This window comes from Guillardia theta (genome assembly GCF_000315625.1).
Source record: "Guillardia theta CCMP2712 unplaced genomic scaffold GUITHscaffold_260, whole genome shotgun sequence".
NCBI classification, from domain to species: Eukaryota; class Cryptophyceae; order Pyrenomonadales; family Geminigeraceae; genus Guillardia; species Guillardia theta.
This window is the reverse complement of record NW_005434416.1, coordinates 4,847-20,081: the sequence shown is the minus strand read 5'-3', so window position 1 is coordinate 20,081 and position 15,235 is coordinate 4,847. Positions and strand designations below refer to the sequence as shown.

Here is a 15,235-nt window from a genome sequence, read left to right as displayed (position 1 = left end):
TCCTCATCGTCATGTCCCTGCTCCTCTTGCTCCTCGTTTTCCTGCTCCTCATCCTCATCCTCATCCTCATCCTCCTCTTTTGCAAAGTTTTCGTTGTGTCTGGCATGTCTCTATCCATTTGTTTGCTGTTCATCCTCTCAGTAAATTGGCAGGATAAAATTCCCTCAGCTATCGTCGAGTTTCTTCGCAGGTTGGTGGCACACAGACAGGTAATGACGCAGAAACTCCTTCTCGTCATCGCCATTCTCATCATTCTTCTCATCTTCCCCCTCCTCCTCCTCCCATCCTCCTCCCATCCTCCTCCTCCTCCCTCCCATCATCGTCATCATCATCGTCGTCGTCGTCGTCGTCGTCGTCGTCGTCGTCGTCGTCGTCGTCGTCGTCGTCGTCATCGTCATCATCATCATCAACAACAACAACAACAACAACAACAACAACAACAACATTATCCCAACTTCCCGCTCGGTTGCTCACATTTTCTCTCAGAAATATCCAGACAAACCATCCATCCAGGGGAGCTCTCGCGATTTGACTGCATCCTCTGAAAAGTATCTCATGCCGGTCGAAGAGAAGGTTTTCTTGCCATCCATTCCTCTTCCTGCTCCCTGTCTTCCCTCTTCTCCTTGATCCCCTTCTCCACTCCAAACCTTCATCATCAACTCAACATTGTCAGACCTGCCCTTCTCAAGTCTCTCCTCCCCCTCTTGCACCTCCACCTCCCCCCCCCTTTTTTTGCACCTCCTCCTCCTCCTCCTCCTCCTCCTCCTCCTCCTCCCTTCCTCCTTTTCCTCCTCCTCCTCCTTCTCCTCCTGCACCTTCTCCTCAGCCTGGAGTTATTTTTGATGACACTTTTCAGGTGCTCGAGCTTGACTGGGAAACCATGAGAGCAGGAGAAATTGATGGAAGGAAGGTGAAGAACGAGATGAATTGATAAAGGGGACAGCAGAAGGAGCAAGAGAGGACGTTGAATGAGGAAGAGGAAGAAAGGGAGGAGGAGAAGACGATTATGAGGAGGAGGAGCAGACAGAAACGTAAGGGAAGGGAGGACTTGACGTTGGTTGCAGGCAAAGTTTCTCATGGCTCAATTTCTTTTCACTCGTATTCTCATCCTCCAGCTCACTCTGACTCCTTGGAAGGTATAGAGAGTTAAAAGCACGGAAAAACGGGGTTGCAGCAGGAGAAAAGAAAGGAAAGGAAGAGGAGGGAGGAGGGGGGGCGGAAGGTGGAGGTGCAGCAGCAGCAGCAGCAGCAGGGATCGTGATGGTGCAAAGGGTGTCAGACGATGTTGATGGTTGTGACTTCAGTACAACATCGGGCCCAACACAGTTCCCAGCAGGGTTGACAGCAACAACCTCAAGTGAGTCTGTTTGATGCCCGTCAAGTTTGACTAGCAGCAGAATCGTCGCCTTCCTCCTCTACCACTCGCTCACCGATACTCTCGCCGAAGGTGAAGACAAGCGGAGAAGGAGGAGCCTGGGAGGCAGAGGGGGGAGTCGGTCAGGAGGGGAGGAAGTAAAGCAGAATCTGCGGTCAATAAGAAGTAGGCTTGATATGAAATGAGGAGGCTGAGGCAGCAGCATGGTAGCAGCAGCATGGTAGTCGTTGAATGTTGCATCTGACTGCGACGTCTGTCAGATCAAGGAGGGATGGATCTGGTGGACGAGAAAGTAGCAGAGGTGAAGGCAAAGAGAGGGAGACAAACATCTCACCCGTTTAAAGGCTGTCGACGACATTCCTGGAGACAAAACTTACTTCATGGAACAGACACATGAATTGCAGGTTCCTCCCTCCTCCCTCTCCCTCCTCCCTCTCCCTCTCCCTCTCCCTCTCCCTCCTCCTCATCTTTTTCGTCGCCCTTCTTGTCCTCGTTCACGTCTTTTCTTTCTACGTGTCCCATTCAGTTTCCTTGACTTCTGAGTCTTCATCGTCAAAGCATCTCAATCGTCCGCTCAGACATCATCATCACGCACACACCACATGATATCCTTGTTATGATCATTGTTTCTTTTACTCTTATCTTGGTGGCAGTTGTATCTACGGTCAAAGTTCAAGCAGGTCCGCCAAACTCTGCATCGTTGTGTTGCTGTCTTAAATCTCCCCCACCCCCTTGCCCTCTTCCAAAACCTCTCTTGACTCTCTCTCTTCTCTCCGGCATTCGGCTTCTTTTCTCAGTCTTTCTACTCGCTCTGCTACTCGGATCTGCTGTTGCGAGTTCCTTACCTTTCTCCAGCTCATTGAAATCATCTTTACCGAATGCTTTCCGCAAGGGAAACCTCCGATGAAGATCAGGTACCCTCCAACAACTCGCTTCGTCTCACGCCCTCCTCTTGTTACTCCTCCCTTTGAGGTTTCTGACCATCCACCAGGGCCCACTCCATCACTCCCAATGCTCCTCTTCCTTGAGGGCGACAATGATGACAGGGAGAGCCAGTGAGAGTGCGAAGGGGACGGGGAAGAGTACAGAGAGATCGGGATAGGAGGGAGGCGGAGAGAGAGTGCGAAAGGGACTGCGTTACAAGTTTATTTTCTTGTCATTCACAGTGGCTCGAGTGCTGTATCAGGCCAATGAAGGCGTCGGTGATTGACTTGCCAATCTCCCGGTTGTATCGGCTCCTGAAAGATCCGCTACCTTGTATCTGCTTCCTCTCTGGTGCTCCTCCCAACCGGAAAGAAGACTGATACAGGCAGGTTCTCCTCTCTGAGGCCGTCAGAAGCTCCCCCTCGTCCTCCTCGTCCTCCTCGTCGCTTCCTGCATCCAGATCCAGTTTCCCCTCCAACCAATCCTTCCCACACTCGTCAAGATTATCCTTCTCTGCGCTTGATCCGAGCTCGGTGTTGTAACTTTCACTCGCAAAGACGTTCTCTAGCCTCTCCCCCTCAGTTTCATCGTCGAACCTTGAGCAGAACATGGCAGCAAATGTTTCTGGCGACCTACTCTTCAGCCCCTCGCACGAGAGATCCCCTCCAACGTCGCGCCGATGGCTCATCGCCTCTGCCGCCACAGGTCCATCCTCTTCCTCCTTGTCCAGTCTTTTCTGCCTCGTTTCGACAGCCTTGGCATGTTGCAAGCCATGAAGTTCGTTGGGAATATGATCGAACCCCCAGTCCAAAGCTTCCGGCAAGTACCGACCGTCGACGTTCAGTTGCATTCCTTCCATTGCGCGCTGGTATACTCTGTTAACTTGGGCTTTCACTTTACGTTGCTATATCCCTCTGGCTACTCCAATAAAAAGTTCTCCCACCAATCTTATCACAGCAGACAGTAGACAGTAACCTGATATGCTAGAATCCGCGTGTCCAGTCTTGTTCTGTGCAATGCTATCCCCTCTTTGATTTCCCTGTCCTCTTCCTCTTCCTCTTCCTCTTCCTCTTCCTCTTCCTCTTCCTCTTCCTCTTCGACTTCGTCGTCCTCTCCTCTTCCTCTCGCTTGCTCTATGGAGAAAGGTTCTTTACTTCACCCCCACCCCGTTGGGGGTGAAGCTCTTGGAATAAGGGGTACTTTGCGTTTGGGGGTTCTGTCATCATACATAGGGCCGGGTAGTTCAAGGTCAAATAGGGGGTTCGGTATAGTAAAATCACGGCGGTTCGGTCAGCAATGTAACTCGGGTTGTGAAGGAACTGCTTTGAATTTAACTCCTTCAGCTAAAGGGTTATAGGAACACCCGTAGTAATGAAGAAGATTAGCTAAAAATGGATTTTTTTATATAGGAAAACTTTTATTAATACTTTCTCAATCCAATATATTACAGAAAATTTTCAGTATCTCTGTCAGCCAATAAAAATTAATTTGAAAACAATTATTTTCAGATCTCCTGGCGACGCTTAATACTATTCTGCCCCCCTTCGTCTTGTCAGCAGTCAGCTCTGCAAGTCACTTCCGAACTCCGAGGCTCGGCGGCAGCCAGGCGTCGGCGCGGCGGCTCGGCGGGCCGCGGCGGCCCGGCCGGGGCGGCCAGGCGGCAGTGACTCTGGGCCCGGTCCGGGCCCGGGCGGGCTAGCCTGAGCAGGACCGGAAGAGAAAAGACTCTGACAGCGAACAGAGTGACCCGGTATCATGGCTGAGCAGGACTCAGGGGCCCGCTCGGACTCGCGGTGGCCGACGATCCGATCGGATCTGAGAACTTCCGAGCCTGGACTTCGAACTGATCCGACCGGACCGGCGGACTCCCGGAGGAAGCCTGGTGCCACGGTGTGCAGCCAGGCTGTGCTGGGCCACTCATCACGGTGCTAGTCATGATGTCACAAGTGTACGGTACTCGGAGTCCACTGACTCGGACCCGGGCCGCCGCAGGCCCGTATCAAGTCAGCGGCTCAGTTACTAGTACTACTGATCAGTACTACGGTATGATCAGTTCAACAAGCTTAGCATCTCATCCGATGTGCCTCATGATCCCTGATGATCTTTAAGATCCCTCAGTCTTAGTGACTCAGCAGCCCGATGCTTCTACGAGTCTATCGAGGTTGCATGTCGAGCATTCACAGGGTAACAGTGAAGCTGCTAACTAGTAATTCAACTTTGGCGGCTTTTAGCTCCGGTCGGATGTATCAGGGTTCGGAGACAGAAGCTGCAGGACCCGTTTGGACAGTATGTCACAGTGACAGCATTTTATACTCGGATGTCTGATGAAAAACCGTGATCATTATCCGATGATCTCCTCCTCAGTCCTCCATCATCAACAAAACAAGAAACAACAGAAATTACATCATCAATTACATCTTCATCATCATTAACATTATCATCTCCAGAACATCATCTTCATCCGATAAGCTTCGCTCAACGGTGCAGCCACGACTCAGCCGTTCAGCCTCGTGTTGCTCTCCCAGGTATCCCTGCGATCGACCTGGCAGCACCTGCCGACACCCACAACAAGCCTCGCACACTCATCAGTGATGATAGCAGGCAAGCAGACATCAGGCTCTGTCTCGCAGCCATCGGTGCTGTCGCCCTTGCGAGTATCACTGTCAAGGCAGGTCACATCGACTGGTGTGTGCTTGTGTGATAACGATTGCTCGAGACAAGCTTCTCATCGTCTTCAAGGCTTCGTAAGCCATGTTCACATCACGCTCGCACGTACAAGAGAGACATGTAGGTAATAGAATAGAAAGACGTTTATTAGTCTCTCGTTCCCAGTGTGAGTGGGGAGGTTGGCATCAACCGTCTGCATCCGATGTTTATGTTTATCCGGAGCACTCAGCGTTGTGCGTGCCAGAGCACAGCTTGATTGGGTTGCTTCCACTGTAAACACTGTCGGTGACACCATAGTTGCCGAAGATGGTGTGATCGGTGCGGTAATCGTTACCTCCGCCAAAGTTGTCACCGTAGTTCCAAGAGGCTCCCCTGTTGCCATCATTCCATCTGTTGTTGCTGATGGTAGTAGTGGGCCACTTGGATTCGAAATAGGGCTCCCAGGTGTTACTGATAGTGTAAGTGCTATACAGCTCCTGAGCGTGCACGATGTCGGAGAACTGGAGGTCAAATGTCAGAGACAAACACATGCTTCCCATTCCAAGACAGTCATCCATCATGATCATGCGTCACATTCATCAGGCATCGATTCGTCTCCATCATCATCTCCATCATAATCTCCGTCGTTCTTTGTGTTCATCAAGACCTTGCATGATCGCATCAGGCGGGCGTTTGTCAGCATCATTGCGCGCATTCTATTCATCTTTTTTCATCTCACCATTTTCTCAGTGACGATATCTCATCTGCACTCGTATTTATACTGCTGTCCCCTATCCCACCCCTCTCCTCTTGCGCAATAATGGTCCAAGTCCCGACCCTGACCCCTACAGTTCCGAATCTATCATGGTACCTCACTACTTAGTACCCCCACCTCTACGTTTTCCCAGGTCAGGCAAGATAATAGACCCGGTTCACCGCTGGGGTACCGTTGTACCCGGTACTATCACTAGGGAACCCCCCCTCTCAGGCTTACCCCGTACCGGAGGGGGAGGGGGGAGGGGGCGGACTCCGGGACCTACCGAGAACACTTCTATGAACAAAAATCTATTTCGGGACTTAGTGACCACCGGTACTCTAGGAAAGTTGACTGAACTGGTCCCGTGACTCACCCCACGGTTCAGGTGTGACGGGCATGGGAGGTGGGGTACCTCGGCATCAAGAGGTCAGGCATAGGGCGAGACAGACTGATAACGCTCTTAATAAAATCGCCTGTGACAGCCACAGCCTGCCCCTCCAAGTGTTGATGGTGGTAGACGCAGGGTCAGCATGGCAGACTGGGTGGTGGGTAGCTGAGTCACCGTAAGTTTACTCCGAAGTACTGGGAGAAGGGGTGGGTGGTCACCAGTGAAGCGGGTTATTCGAATTTTATGTTTGGTCAACAACAACTGACATTTTTAATACTACTCAAAGTTAAGTTACTACTGTCACTCTTACAATCTTTTTTGCTTCAGACCAAGTTCGTACCCAAAAGCCTTTTTGTGGGTGACCGGGTCGGCCCCGGAGCCTGACGAGCGCAGTGCCAAAGTTAAGTTAAAATCAGTACCAGGACAATCGGCCCTGTCCCTACTAGTTTGATTGTCCTCGTACTGATTTTAATTTAACTTTGAGTAAAGTTCACTCCCACACACCGAGAAGAGAAAAAAAGACAGCGAGAACCAACTCATCCTTCCGACTGCTGTCCCCCAAACTTAACTGATACCTTCACTCAACTTCGAGCAGGACCATTCCCCGGCGCAATGCAAGCGATGTCGCTGTGGCCGCCGCTGAAGGAATGAGACGCATACCTGAACGCACCTGCGATTATGGCAGCGAGTGACAGGGAGGCCTTGAGCTGACGGAAGATCCTGGACCGGATGTGTTTGCAAGTCGGATCACCTGAGACGTCTTGCGAGGCCGAGAGACCATCCAGCGCTGCCGTTTCCTTGTTCGCCGAGCGATCCGCCAGCCACCACAGAAAGCGCAACGCATCGTCCTGCAAGAGGCCATCAGTGCTGGCGATAATGGGAAGAAAGGCCTTTGGCGGGACGTGCTGAGCATATGCATTACGATGCCCTCGGATCTCTCCCTGTGCTGCTGCAGTTTGCTCAGAGCCTGGTCCGGTATTCCATCATAGTCAGAAACATGTGACATGCTGAAGTCAAGGATCAACCCATGCCATCCGCCTCCAGTGGCCTGCAATTGCGGGAGCTCAAAATTCCCTACGTGATGATCTTCAGGGCCATGTTGGGAAACGTTCTGCCTGGTGCCGGGAACGCCTTGCACGTCGACGCGGCATCTCACTCCTGAATCTTTGATGAGGGTACTGAGGACGGCATTGCACTTCTCATGGGCATCAGTCCATAATGGGCTGCGGTGCCTGCAGGTTGCCATGTGAGTAGTCCCTCCAGGACGACGGAGAAGAAGGTGACATGTATCGCAGTGCGGCGGGAGTTCAATGGGCAGTCCATGAAGAAACTTGTCAGCGGCAGCCACCAAGCTGATGGGCTGCTGCTCAAAGATCCCAAGGTTGGTACTTTACATAATTGAGTGCCAGATCGTGCGCTGAGGGGTAAACTGAGACAAAGTTCATGTGCCAACAAAGATCGCTGGCGCTCATCATTGTTAGCTCGAATACTGCAGAACCGAGGAAACTCCATGAGGGATTGAGCCGTGAGCTCCTGCTGAGCGGGGATGAAAAGCACACTACCAGACGTCCCAAACAAATCAGGCGAGGGGATCCAGTCATTGTCGCACGCCTGAGGAAGCTCCGCCAAGGAGGTGTACGCCGAGATTGCCTGCTCCATCAAGTGCCTGTGAGTGTCCAAGAAGGCAGCCAGCATGGGGACAACATCCCCAGCGTCCGCTTGCTGCGGTTGGTGGATTCGAAGTTCAGTGCCAGAATTGATCCGGTGGACTCCGGGAAGAGTGGCGGTGTAGGTAAAATCCAATGCTGGAAGATGGCAATGTCTCCCGCCCATTTGAGAAACTTGGCAGTCGCAGACCAGAATGCGGTGTAGGCCACAACCTCCTGCCGGGGTGAACCCATCTCCTCCAGCACAAAAGGCAACTGACGTTTGAAGTAGGCGAACTGAAGGTCAGACGGAGGGGTGTCAGGAGCAGGTTGCAGGTCGGATGAACCCTCCTGTGCCTGGTGCTGTGGCCACTGAAACACCTTCGTAAGAAGACGGAAACTCGCGACGTCAAAGCACTTGCACTGGGCAGCTGTCAAGGCCGGGGAGATTCCACGTAAGAAGCATTGGAGGGTGGAATTTCACCTTTGCAGCGATAAACTCTTGCTGAAAGGACTTACCTCCAAGGATGATCTCCTGGCCTTGCAAGGCAAACTGCTGCAAGCCCTGGTACCTACTGCAAATATGCTCTTGGATGGCCCGTTACTCGCTAGATTGATGTTCGAATCTCCAATCCTAGCTCTTGTTTCAACGTATCAACCAGCGATGCAGTGGCTTGTGTGGCAACAGAGAGCTTTCCAAAAACGGCCATGTTATCCGCATAGGCCGGGAAGACACAGTCGGGAAAGGTCTCTGCGATTTTGACCAGGGAGGGGAAGGTGGTGTGCGCAAAGAGAGCCATCGCCAAGGGGCCCCCCTGGGAAACCCAGAAGTGGCCGAAAAAGACCGAGTCTCTCGCTGATGTTTCAGAAATAACTTGCCTGCATTGCCATAATATTGATAAACATACGGGAGGACTCCTTGCGAAAAATTCTCACAACGATGCTCAGGAGCAAGGAGGATCTGAACTCGCTGAAGGCGTTTCTTCGCCCTGGTCTGGTCTGAGACTACTACTACTACAGTTGTTCCCTTCATGTGCCGGCCCTCACCACCAGCAGGCTACACTGAGAGGATGGTTTCAGACTATTGCAAAGACAGTGTTGATCCTTACCTGGCAAATCGAATTGGAAATTTCGAGCAAAGGGGCGGGGCATAAGGAGGTCAGCAGCGTCAAGGAGATTTCACTATGTGTTTTCAAAGCTGTGATGCTCAAACTGGCCGTGCTCCGATACCATAGGTGAGATGATGTGCGAGGCATGATGCCAGTGCAATCGAGGAGCGGTGAGTTGCTGCATTGACTTGCTGGTTGTTTGATTCACTGGATTCAGTCCAAGACAAGCCAAGAATTGAATGCAGCCAGTTGTCTGTTGGTGGTATGCCAAGCAAGACAGAAAGCCCTTGGCATCACGCTATGGGTTCCCTCCACTAGTGGCAATGGTTGAACGTGCAGACGCAGAGCAGATACAGGGAGCGGAGGACCGAGGGAAATCCTGCAGCAGCTATCACTACAATTTGATGTGATAGTGTTCAAATGTACTAGTAGAGACATACACAATTAGACTGGGAGAAAACATAAATCATGCAAAATAAGCACTACATTGATAACTCACCGTTCTCTCTGTCCTCAGCGGCATGGTTCCTCCATAACATCATCTTCATCCGATAAGCTTTCGTTCAACGTTGCAGCCATGACTCAGCCGTTCAGCCTCGTGTTGCTCTCCCAGGTATCCCTGTGCTCGACCTGGCAGCACCCACAACAAGCCTCGCACACTCATCAGTGATGATAGCAGGCAAGCAGACATCAGACTCTGTCTCGCAGCCATCGGTGCTGTCGCCCTTGCGAGTATCACAGTCAAGGCAGGTCACATCGACTGGTGTGTGCTTGTGTGATAACGATTGCTCGAGTCAAGCATCTCATCGTCTTCAAGGCTTCGTAAGCCATCTTCACATCACGCTCGCACGTACAAGAGAGACATGTAGGTAATAGAATAGAAAGACGTTTATTAGTCTCTCGTTCCCAGTGTGAGTGGGGAGGTTGGCATCAACCGTCTGCATCCGATGTTTATGTTTATCCGGAGCACTCAGCGTTGTGCGTGCCAGGGCAGAGCTTGATCCCGTCGCTTCCACTGTAAGCAGTGTCCTTGACACCAAAGTTGCCGAAGATGGTGTGATCGGTGCTGTAATCGTCACCTCCGCCAAAGTTGTCACCATAGTTCCACTTGGCTCCCTTGTTGCCGCTGACCCTCTTCTGGTTGCTGATGGTAGTAGTGGGCCACTCGGAAGTGAACTTTGGCTCATGGGTGCCACTGACAACTTCGGAGAACTGGAGGTCAAATGTTAGAGGCAAAGCCATGCTTCGCATCCAAAAGATATTCATGCATGCATCGTTATCGTCGTCATCGTCGTCATCCTCATCCTCATCGTCGTCATCATCGTCATCGTCATCGTCATCGTCATCGTCATCGTCATCGTCATCGTCATCGTCATCCTCATCCTCATCCTCATCCTTGTCGTCGTCGTCGTCGTTGTCATCATCCTCATCATATATCCATCATCATGATAATCATCATATCTCTATCATTATCATAAGCAGCAGCAATCATCAAGACCTTGCATCATCGCATCAGGCGGGCGTTTGTCACCATCATTGCGCACATTCTCTTCATTTTTCATCTCACCATGTTGTCGGCAGGGATTCCTCAACCTCGCAGAACGCCGCGTACTTATACTACCCTTCCCTACCCCACCCCTATCACCCCACTACCGCAGTTCCGAAACTTGCTGACTTATAATGTTTTTGTTGCAGACCCCCCACGTCTCCTGCTGGTGACTACACCAAGTACCCCTCCCAAACTCCCCCTTCCGAAGTTCTTTGGTCATTGGTGCATTTCACTACCCTACCCCCTGCAGCCGTATCCTTGCTGCGGACCTACTTTCAGGGGGGTGTATGCCTGGTCACTTGCGTGGTTGGAGTTTTACTCAAAGTTAAGTTAAACTCTCACAAGCAACGGAAAAAAAGACTTCGTACAAATGTTTAGTCAACGCTCCAACCGTGTAATCTATTTCGGGCAGCACCAACATCTCATAAGTGAATTTATTACAGACTTTTAACTTTGGGCCGCATTGTCAGTCAAGTCAGTCAGCATTCTTCGGCGTACTAAGGAGTTTGAGTCAAAAGACCAGCCCAGGCTACACGTCACGGCCGGGCCGCGCCCGGCCCGTGAAGCCTGCAGTGCCGTCCGACGACCGTACCGGACCGGGGCCGCCGCACTAGCGTGGCAGTCCGATACGTCAGTGACCGAGCGTGTCTGAGTTTGTCCGACCGCCGACCCGGCGTCTAGTACCGTACCGTACGGTCACGGGGCACGGTCGGCCGGCGCGCCCAGGGTCACTGTGATGGAACGTATGCCAGCCGTGCCAGTCAGATAGCGCCGAGTTAACAAAAACTCTCCTGTAAACCAAGACGACTTACGTGTTTCAAGGCGGCATGTAGCGTGTGGGACGAAGAGGGGGCTTTCCTAGCCGTCTTACTAAGGTCCCCTACAACTAAGGTCGATGTGATATCTGCGTGACTTTGGACTAGTACAAGTCTAACAAACTTGTATTCCGTCACACTGGCCCCCGGCACGCCGGGTCACCAGTTGAGTACGGTCCGACAGCCCACCGGCGTCACCTGACAGTGTGCACTGGGTGGTCCGGGACTCCGAGGCTCCGGGAGGCCTACTAGTCATCCCAATGACAAACTACAGTGACGCCCCCTCGGACCGTACTCACTTTGAGTAAAGCCACTGTGTCAAGTTCCGTTCCGATCATCGAGTCATGGCATGTGACTGTACGGTACCGACTCTCAGAGTCCAAACGGACTTGAAACATGATTCAATGATTGCTTGTCCTCAAGCCCGGTTACACTGAGCCTTCAAGTCAGTGCGGCCGGCCCGGCCCGGGCCCGAGGGCCGCCCCGGGCCGCCACACTGAAGGCTCAGGGGCCGGTCACCATCCTCGTTTGCCGTGCTGGAAGCCGCTGGACTGGTAGTGAAGCTTGGAGTCCTCCGAGACTTGACCCTCCCGCTTCTTGCGCACACGATTGATGAGATCCTCCAGCTGAGAAAGTAACAGGTCAGCAGCGGAGAGGAACTTGGGAGCCTCGAAGGCGAAGAACGAAGGGTGGCAAAGACGCAGGTACGTAACGAGAGAGGGGAGCGGCTAACGAGGAGGACCTGTTCTCTTGAGCTTCCAAACGCGGCTCGTTTCTTGGGGTCAACGAGGACCTTGAGGCACATCTCTAGGGGAGTGCGAGACCAGGCGAACGTGTGCTTCTTCTCCATGACTTTGAGGCAGGTGAGGAGAGCGACGCCAGTTTGCTTGTGGTGGAGGAGCAGAGCAAGGAAGAGAAGGAGAAGCGCGAGGAAGAGAAGGAGAAGCGCGAGGAAGAGAAAGAGAAGCGCGAGGAAGCGGAGTAGTCCGCAAGAAAGGGAGCGAGGAAAAGAAGGAGATACAGGAGAAAAGGAAGATGAAAGCAGAGGAAAGGAAGGGAGAGTAGCGGAGGACGAGGAGGGGTGGGACGATGAGAAGAGAAAACAAGGAAGTGAACCAGATGAGGGGTTGAGAGTAGCGTAGGGAGGAGGAGAGGGAGGGTAAGAGGAAGCAAGACGGGGAAGCGTCAGGAGCAAGCACAACACAAGCATTTCCTCACATCTCGGATGTAATCAGATGCAATCGCTTGATCGTTCAATCCCTCCAAGTGAACGAGCAACTGAAACAGCGCACGTCAATATCCGTTCTGCTGCTGCTGCTGCTGCTGCTGCTGCTGCTATCCCTACGCCACCTCAATCACTACCACCAACTTTTGTATCTCTATTTCCTCTGCCACCTCCGTCATCATCTTTATCTTCTCTGTGCATCGTCTTCCTTGCGTCTACGTCCTCCTTCCATCGCTGCCACTTCCCTCCCGCCTCCCTGCTCGCACCCTCTCCTTCCCATTCCTCCCTCACCTCCTTCGCCGCATTCGCGTACGCGAACGAGTCGTCAGTGCGCAGCTTGTGGGAGAGGTGAGAGAGGATGCTCCAGACTTTGATCAAGGCCTCAAAGTCGCCAGTGACCGTCTTGAAAATGTCCGACTGACCCGACATGAGCTCACGGACGCGCAACTCAGCACTGACTGACCTTGTTAGTGACGCTGTCGATGATCTCTTTGATCAAAGATCTTGTGCTGTCTGCGAATGCTCGCTCCCCTGAACGCGATCTCAGAGTATCCTCCTCCTCCCTCTCCCCATCCCTTGCCCCTCCTCCTCTGAAGTGTCTTTCTCTTTCACCTTACCGATGTCCCTCCTCCTCCTCCTCCTCCTCCTCCTCCTCCTCCTCCTCCTCCTCCCAGTCCTCTTCCTTCTCTTCACACCTGTTCCGATAGCTTCTCTGACTGCCTCAAGAGCTTTGCTCGCATTCTCCTGTCTGAGATCCGAGCTGATCATCTGCTTTACCGGTCAGGGGCTGCCAGGGGGAAGAAGCGTCTACCTTGACGAGAAGAGGAGCGGACTTGTCGAACTTCTTGTCGCTCGAAAGATGCGACCTGACCTTGTCGAACGCTGATGACACCAATCATGTCCTCCTCTTTCACTTCCTCCCCCAATTCTCCTCGTCAGCCTCCCCTCATCCTCTACCTCCTTTACACTTGTTCTACCTCCTTTGAATTCCCTCGTCTCCCTCCTACTCTCCCCTCCTCTACCCTGACGCGCGTCCCCTTTTCTGCCCTGTTCCCTCCTATACTGTCTCCCACCCCTTCCCTCTTCCTCTTCTCTCTCCCTTTCCTCCTTCACCTAGGATCGACTTCTCAACTTGTTCTCGTTGTAACTTCTCTTCCTCCTCCTGCAGGGATGTGGGTGTCGCTCCGATCACTCTGGCCTGTCCGTTTCCTCTGTCTCAATCGTAACGGCCAAACGTTTCAACGTTACCTCCCACGAGCAGTCGATGGTCAGACTTCCCGTCTCTTGCTCTCTCCTTGCAAGTTCAAAATGGACATTCTGCAGTAAGACGAGTCGATCAGGTTGCAATTGCCGCAGGCTCTAACAATCATTATCATTATGCGCATCATCATCATCATCATCATCATCATCATCATCATCATCATCATCATCATCATCATCATCATCATCATCATCATCATCACCACCACCACCACCACCACCACCACCATTATCATCATCATCCCGAATCAATAAGTTCGATCTTCACAACCTTCAACATCCCACCACCACCACCACCACCTCCTCCTCCTCCTCTTCTCCTCCTTCTCTTACCGACTCTGTTTCAATCGGAAGAGAAAACCTGAGCAACTTCACGACGTCCCTCCACCACGGGCATCGCATCATCGTCTCCTTGCTCCTCACCTCCTCCTCTTTCGTCTCCCCATAGTCACCGACCCACAACTGCATAGCAAGTGAGCATGGTGGGAGGTCAAGAATTCCCTACCTCAACCAGCTGCTGCCTGTCAGCCAGAGCGAGCACGACGGAGCAGGAGGAGAAGGCAAGGGAGAGAGGGTTCTTGGAGCTTGCAAGGACGAGGAGGCAGAGAGACGAGCTGTCGTCTTCCATCGTCTCCATGCTCAGTCGTGCGAGCACGCGCACCTTGCTGTCCTTCACTGAGTTGTCGGTTGCCTGCTGGAGCTCGGACAGTATCGCGTCTCTTCCTTCCACGATCACTTCCTGGTCGGACATGGAAGAGGCTCGCGCGGTCTCGATCATGCAACCTGCTCCTTCCTCCTTCACGTTCCCTTGCGCCATCCCTCGGAAGATCTGCGACAATGCTTTGCAAGCTGTGCTCTCCCGTCGAACCTCTTTAGTCTTGTCCGAAGACCCTTCTCTCTCCTGTTCTGCCCCTCCTCCTCCTCCATCGTCCTGCCCCTTGGCCCTCTTGCTCTCTCTGTCCTCCTCTTCCTCTCCCTTCCTCTTCCTCTCATCGTGATTGATCCCGTTCAAGGCTCTCTCTCCCCCTTGCTCGCTTCCAGCCCCGCTCTCTCCTTCTCTTCGCTCCTCCTCCTCTCCTCTCCTCTCCTCCTCCCTCCCTCCCCCTCCTGCCTCATCTCTCCCTTCCTCTCCCGGGGGCCCTGGTTTCCCTGCCATTCCCGATGATCGAGTCACTACCGGTGGTGTGACCTGGAAAAAGAGGGGTGGTGATAGTATCGATGCGATTTGCCATGCAATGACGGCAAAGGGGGAGACTGGGTATGAGGCGAAGTGGAGGGGAGTGGAGAAGCAGGGAGGAGGAGAGGAGGAGCAGGAGGACAGAAGAGGAAGAAGCGAGTGAGCATGGGTTGGTGTTGTTTCTCTATTCTTTCTTCACTAGGTAGAGCACTCGATCTGCAGCTCGCTGGACGATCACAATGTCCTGCGGCTTCAAGTCACCTCCTCTCTCCTCCTCCCTGCTTCCTCCTCTCATCCTCCTCCTCGCTCCTCCCACCCCCTTTCACTTCCCCCTCCACGTCCTCTTCCCCCCCCCCCCCCCCGT

At 52.8% G+C, this 15,235-nt stretch overlaps 8 protein-coding genes across 8 annotated transcripts in view; 1 reads left to right on the top strand and 7 right to left on the bottom strand.

Annotated features, from left to right (window-relative positions):
* Window positions 1–11: 11 nt before the first annotated feature.
* On the top strand, window positions 12–1,910 carry GUITHDRAFT_148952 (hypothetical protein; the record flags this gene model as incomplete). The annotated part of the gene is made up of 10 exons (XM_005818884.1): window positions 12–86; window positions 153–209; window positions 487–573; window positions 857–910; window positions 1,065–1,136; window positions 1,305–1,357; window positions 1,383–1,447; window positions 1,636–1,676; window positions 1,720–1,779; window positions 1,902–1,910. 10 exons carry the CDS (start codon window positions 12–14, stop codon window positions 1,908–1,910), a joined length of 573 nt encoding a protein of 190 aa, XP_005818941.1.
* An 808-nt stretch (window positions 1,911–2,718) lies between these two features.
* Window positions 2,719–3,418, bottom strand: GUITHDRAFT_156443 (hypothetical protein; the record flags this gene model as incomplete). The annotated part of the gene is made up of 1 exon (XM_005818883.1): window positions 2,719–3,418. A coding segment is annotated over exon 1 (417 nt), but the record flags the coding sequence as incomplete, so codon positions are not given.
* A 1,760-nt stretch (window positions 3,419–5,178) lies between these two features.
* Window positions 5,179–5,532, bottom strand: GUITHDRAFT_148950 (hypothetical protein; the record flags this gene model as incomplete). The annotated part of the gene is made up of 1 exon (XM_005818882.1): window positions 5,179–5,532. The coding sequence occupies one exon, from the start codon at window positions 5,530–5,532 to the stop codon at window positions 5,179–5,181; it is 354 nt and encodes a 117-aa protein (XP_005818939.1).
* Window positions 5,533–8,845: 3,313 nt separating this feature from the next.
* On the bottom strand, window positions 8,846–9,695 carry GUITHDRAFT_156442 (hypothetical protein). The gene is made up of 2 exons (XM_005818881.1): window positions 9,345–9,695; window positions 8,846–9,224 (listed from the first exon to the last, which is right to left on the bottom strand). The coding sequence occupies exon 1, from the start codon at window positions 9,555–9,557 to the stop codon at window positions 9,390–9,392; it is 168 nt and encodes a 55-aa protein (XP_005818938.1). The 5' UTR covers window positions 9,558–9,695; the 3' UTR covers window positions 8,846–9,224; window positions 9,345–9,389.
* A 107-nt stretch (window positions 9,696–9,802) lies between these two features.
* GUITHDRAFT_121861 (hypothetical protein) lies at window positions 9,803–10,391 on the bottom strand (the record flags this gene model as incomplete). The annotated part of the gene is made up of 2 exons (XM_005818880.1): window positions 9,803–10,240; window positions 10,377–10,391. 2 exons carry the CDS (start codon window positions 10,389–10,391, stop codon window positions 9,803–9,805), a joined length of 453 nt encoding a protein of 150 aa, XP_005818937.1.
* A 1,333-nt stretch (window positions 10,392–11,724) lies between these two features.
* Window positions 11,725–13,202, bottom strand: GUITHDRAFT_121860 (hypothetical protein; the record flags this gene model as incomplete). The annotated part of the gene is made up of 5 exons (XM_005818879.1): window positions 11,725–11,835; window positions 12,428–12,487; window positions 12,726–12,851; window positions 12,898–12,965; window positions 13,130–13,202. 5 exons carry the CDS (start codon window positions 13,200–13,202, stop codon window positions 11,725–11,727), a joined length of 438 nt encoding a protein of 145 aa, XP_005818936.1.
* Window positions 13,203–14,184: 982 nt separating this feature from the next.
* GUITHDRAFT_121859 (hypothetical protein) lies at window positions 14,185–14,511 on the bottom strand (the record flags this gene model as incomplete). Its single annotated transcript, XM_005818878.1, has 1 exon — window positions 14,185–14,511. One exon carries the CDS (start codon window positions 14,509–14,511, stop codon window positions 14,185–14,187), a length of 327 nt encoding a protein of 108 aa, XP_005818935.1.
* A 532-nt stretch (window positions 14,512–15,043) lies between these two features.
* Window positions 15,044–15,235, bottom strand: part of GUITHDRAFT_91106 (hypothetical protein) — a 4,600-nt gene continuing 4,408 nt past the window's right edge. Inside the window, exon 22 of the mRNA XM_005818877.1 lies at window positions 15,044–15,117. Within this exon, the coding sequence (XP_005818934.1) occupies window positions 15,106–15,117 (12 nt within the window). The 3' untranslated portion in view covers window positions 15,044–15,105. The remainder of the gene's footprint in view (window positions 15,118–15,235) is intronic.

Excerpts from the sequence above, each read along its gene's own strand:
- GUITHDRAFT_156442 (XM_005818881.1), bottom strand. The coding sequence starts at position 9,557 with ATGGCTGCGAGACAGAGTCTGATGTCTGCTTGCCTGCTATCATCACTG.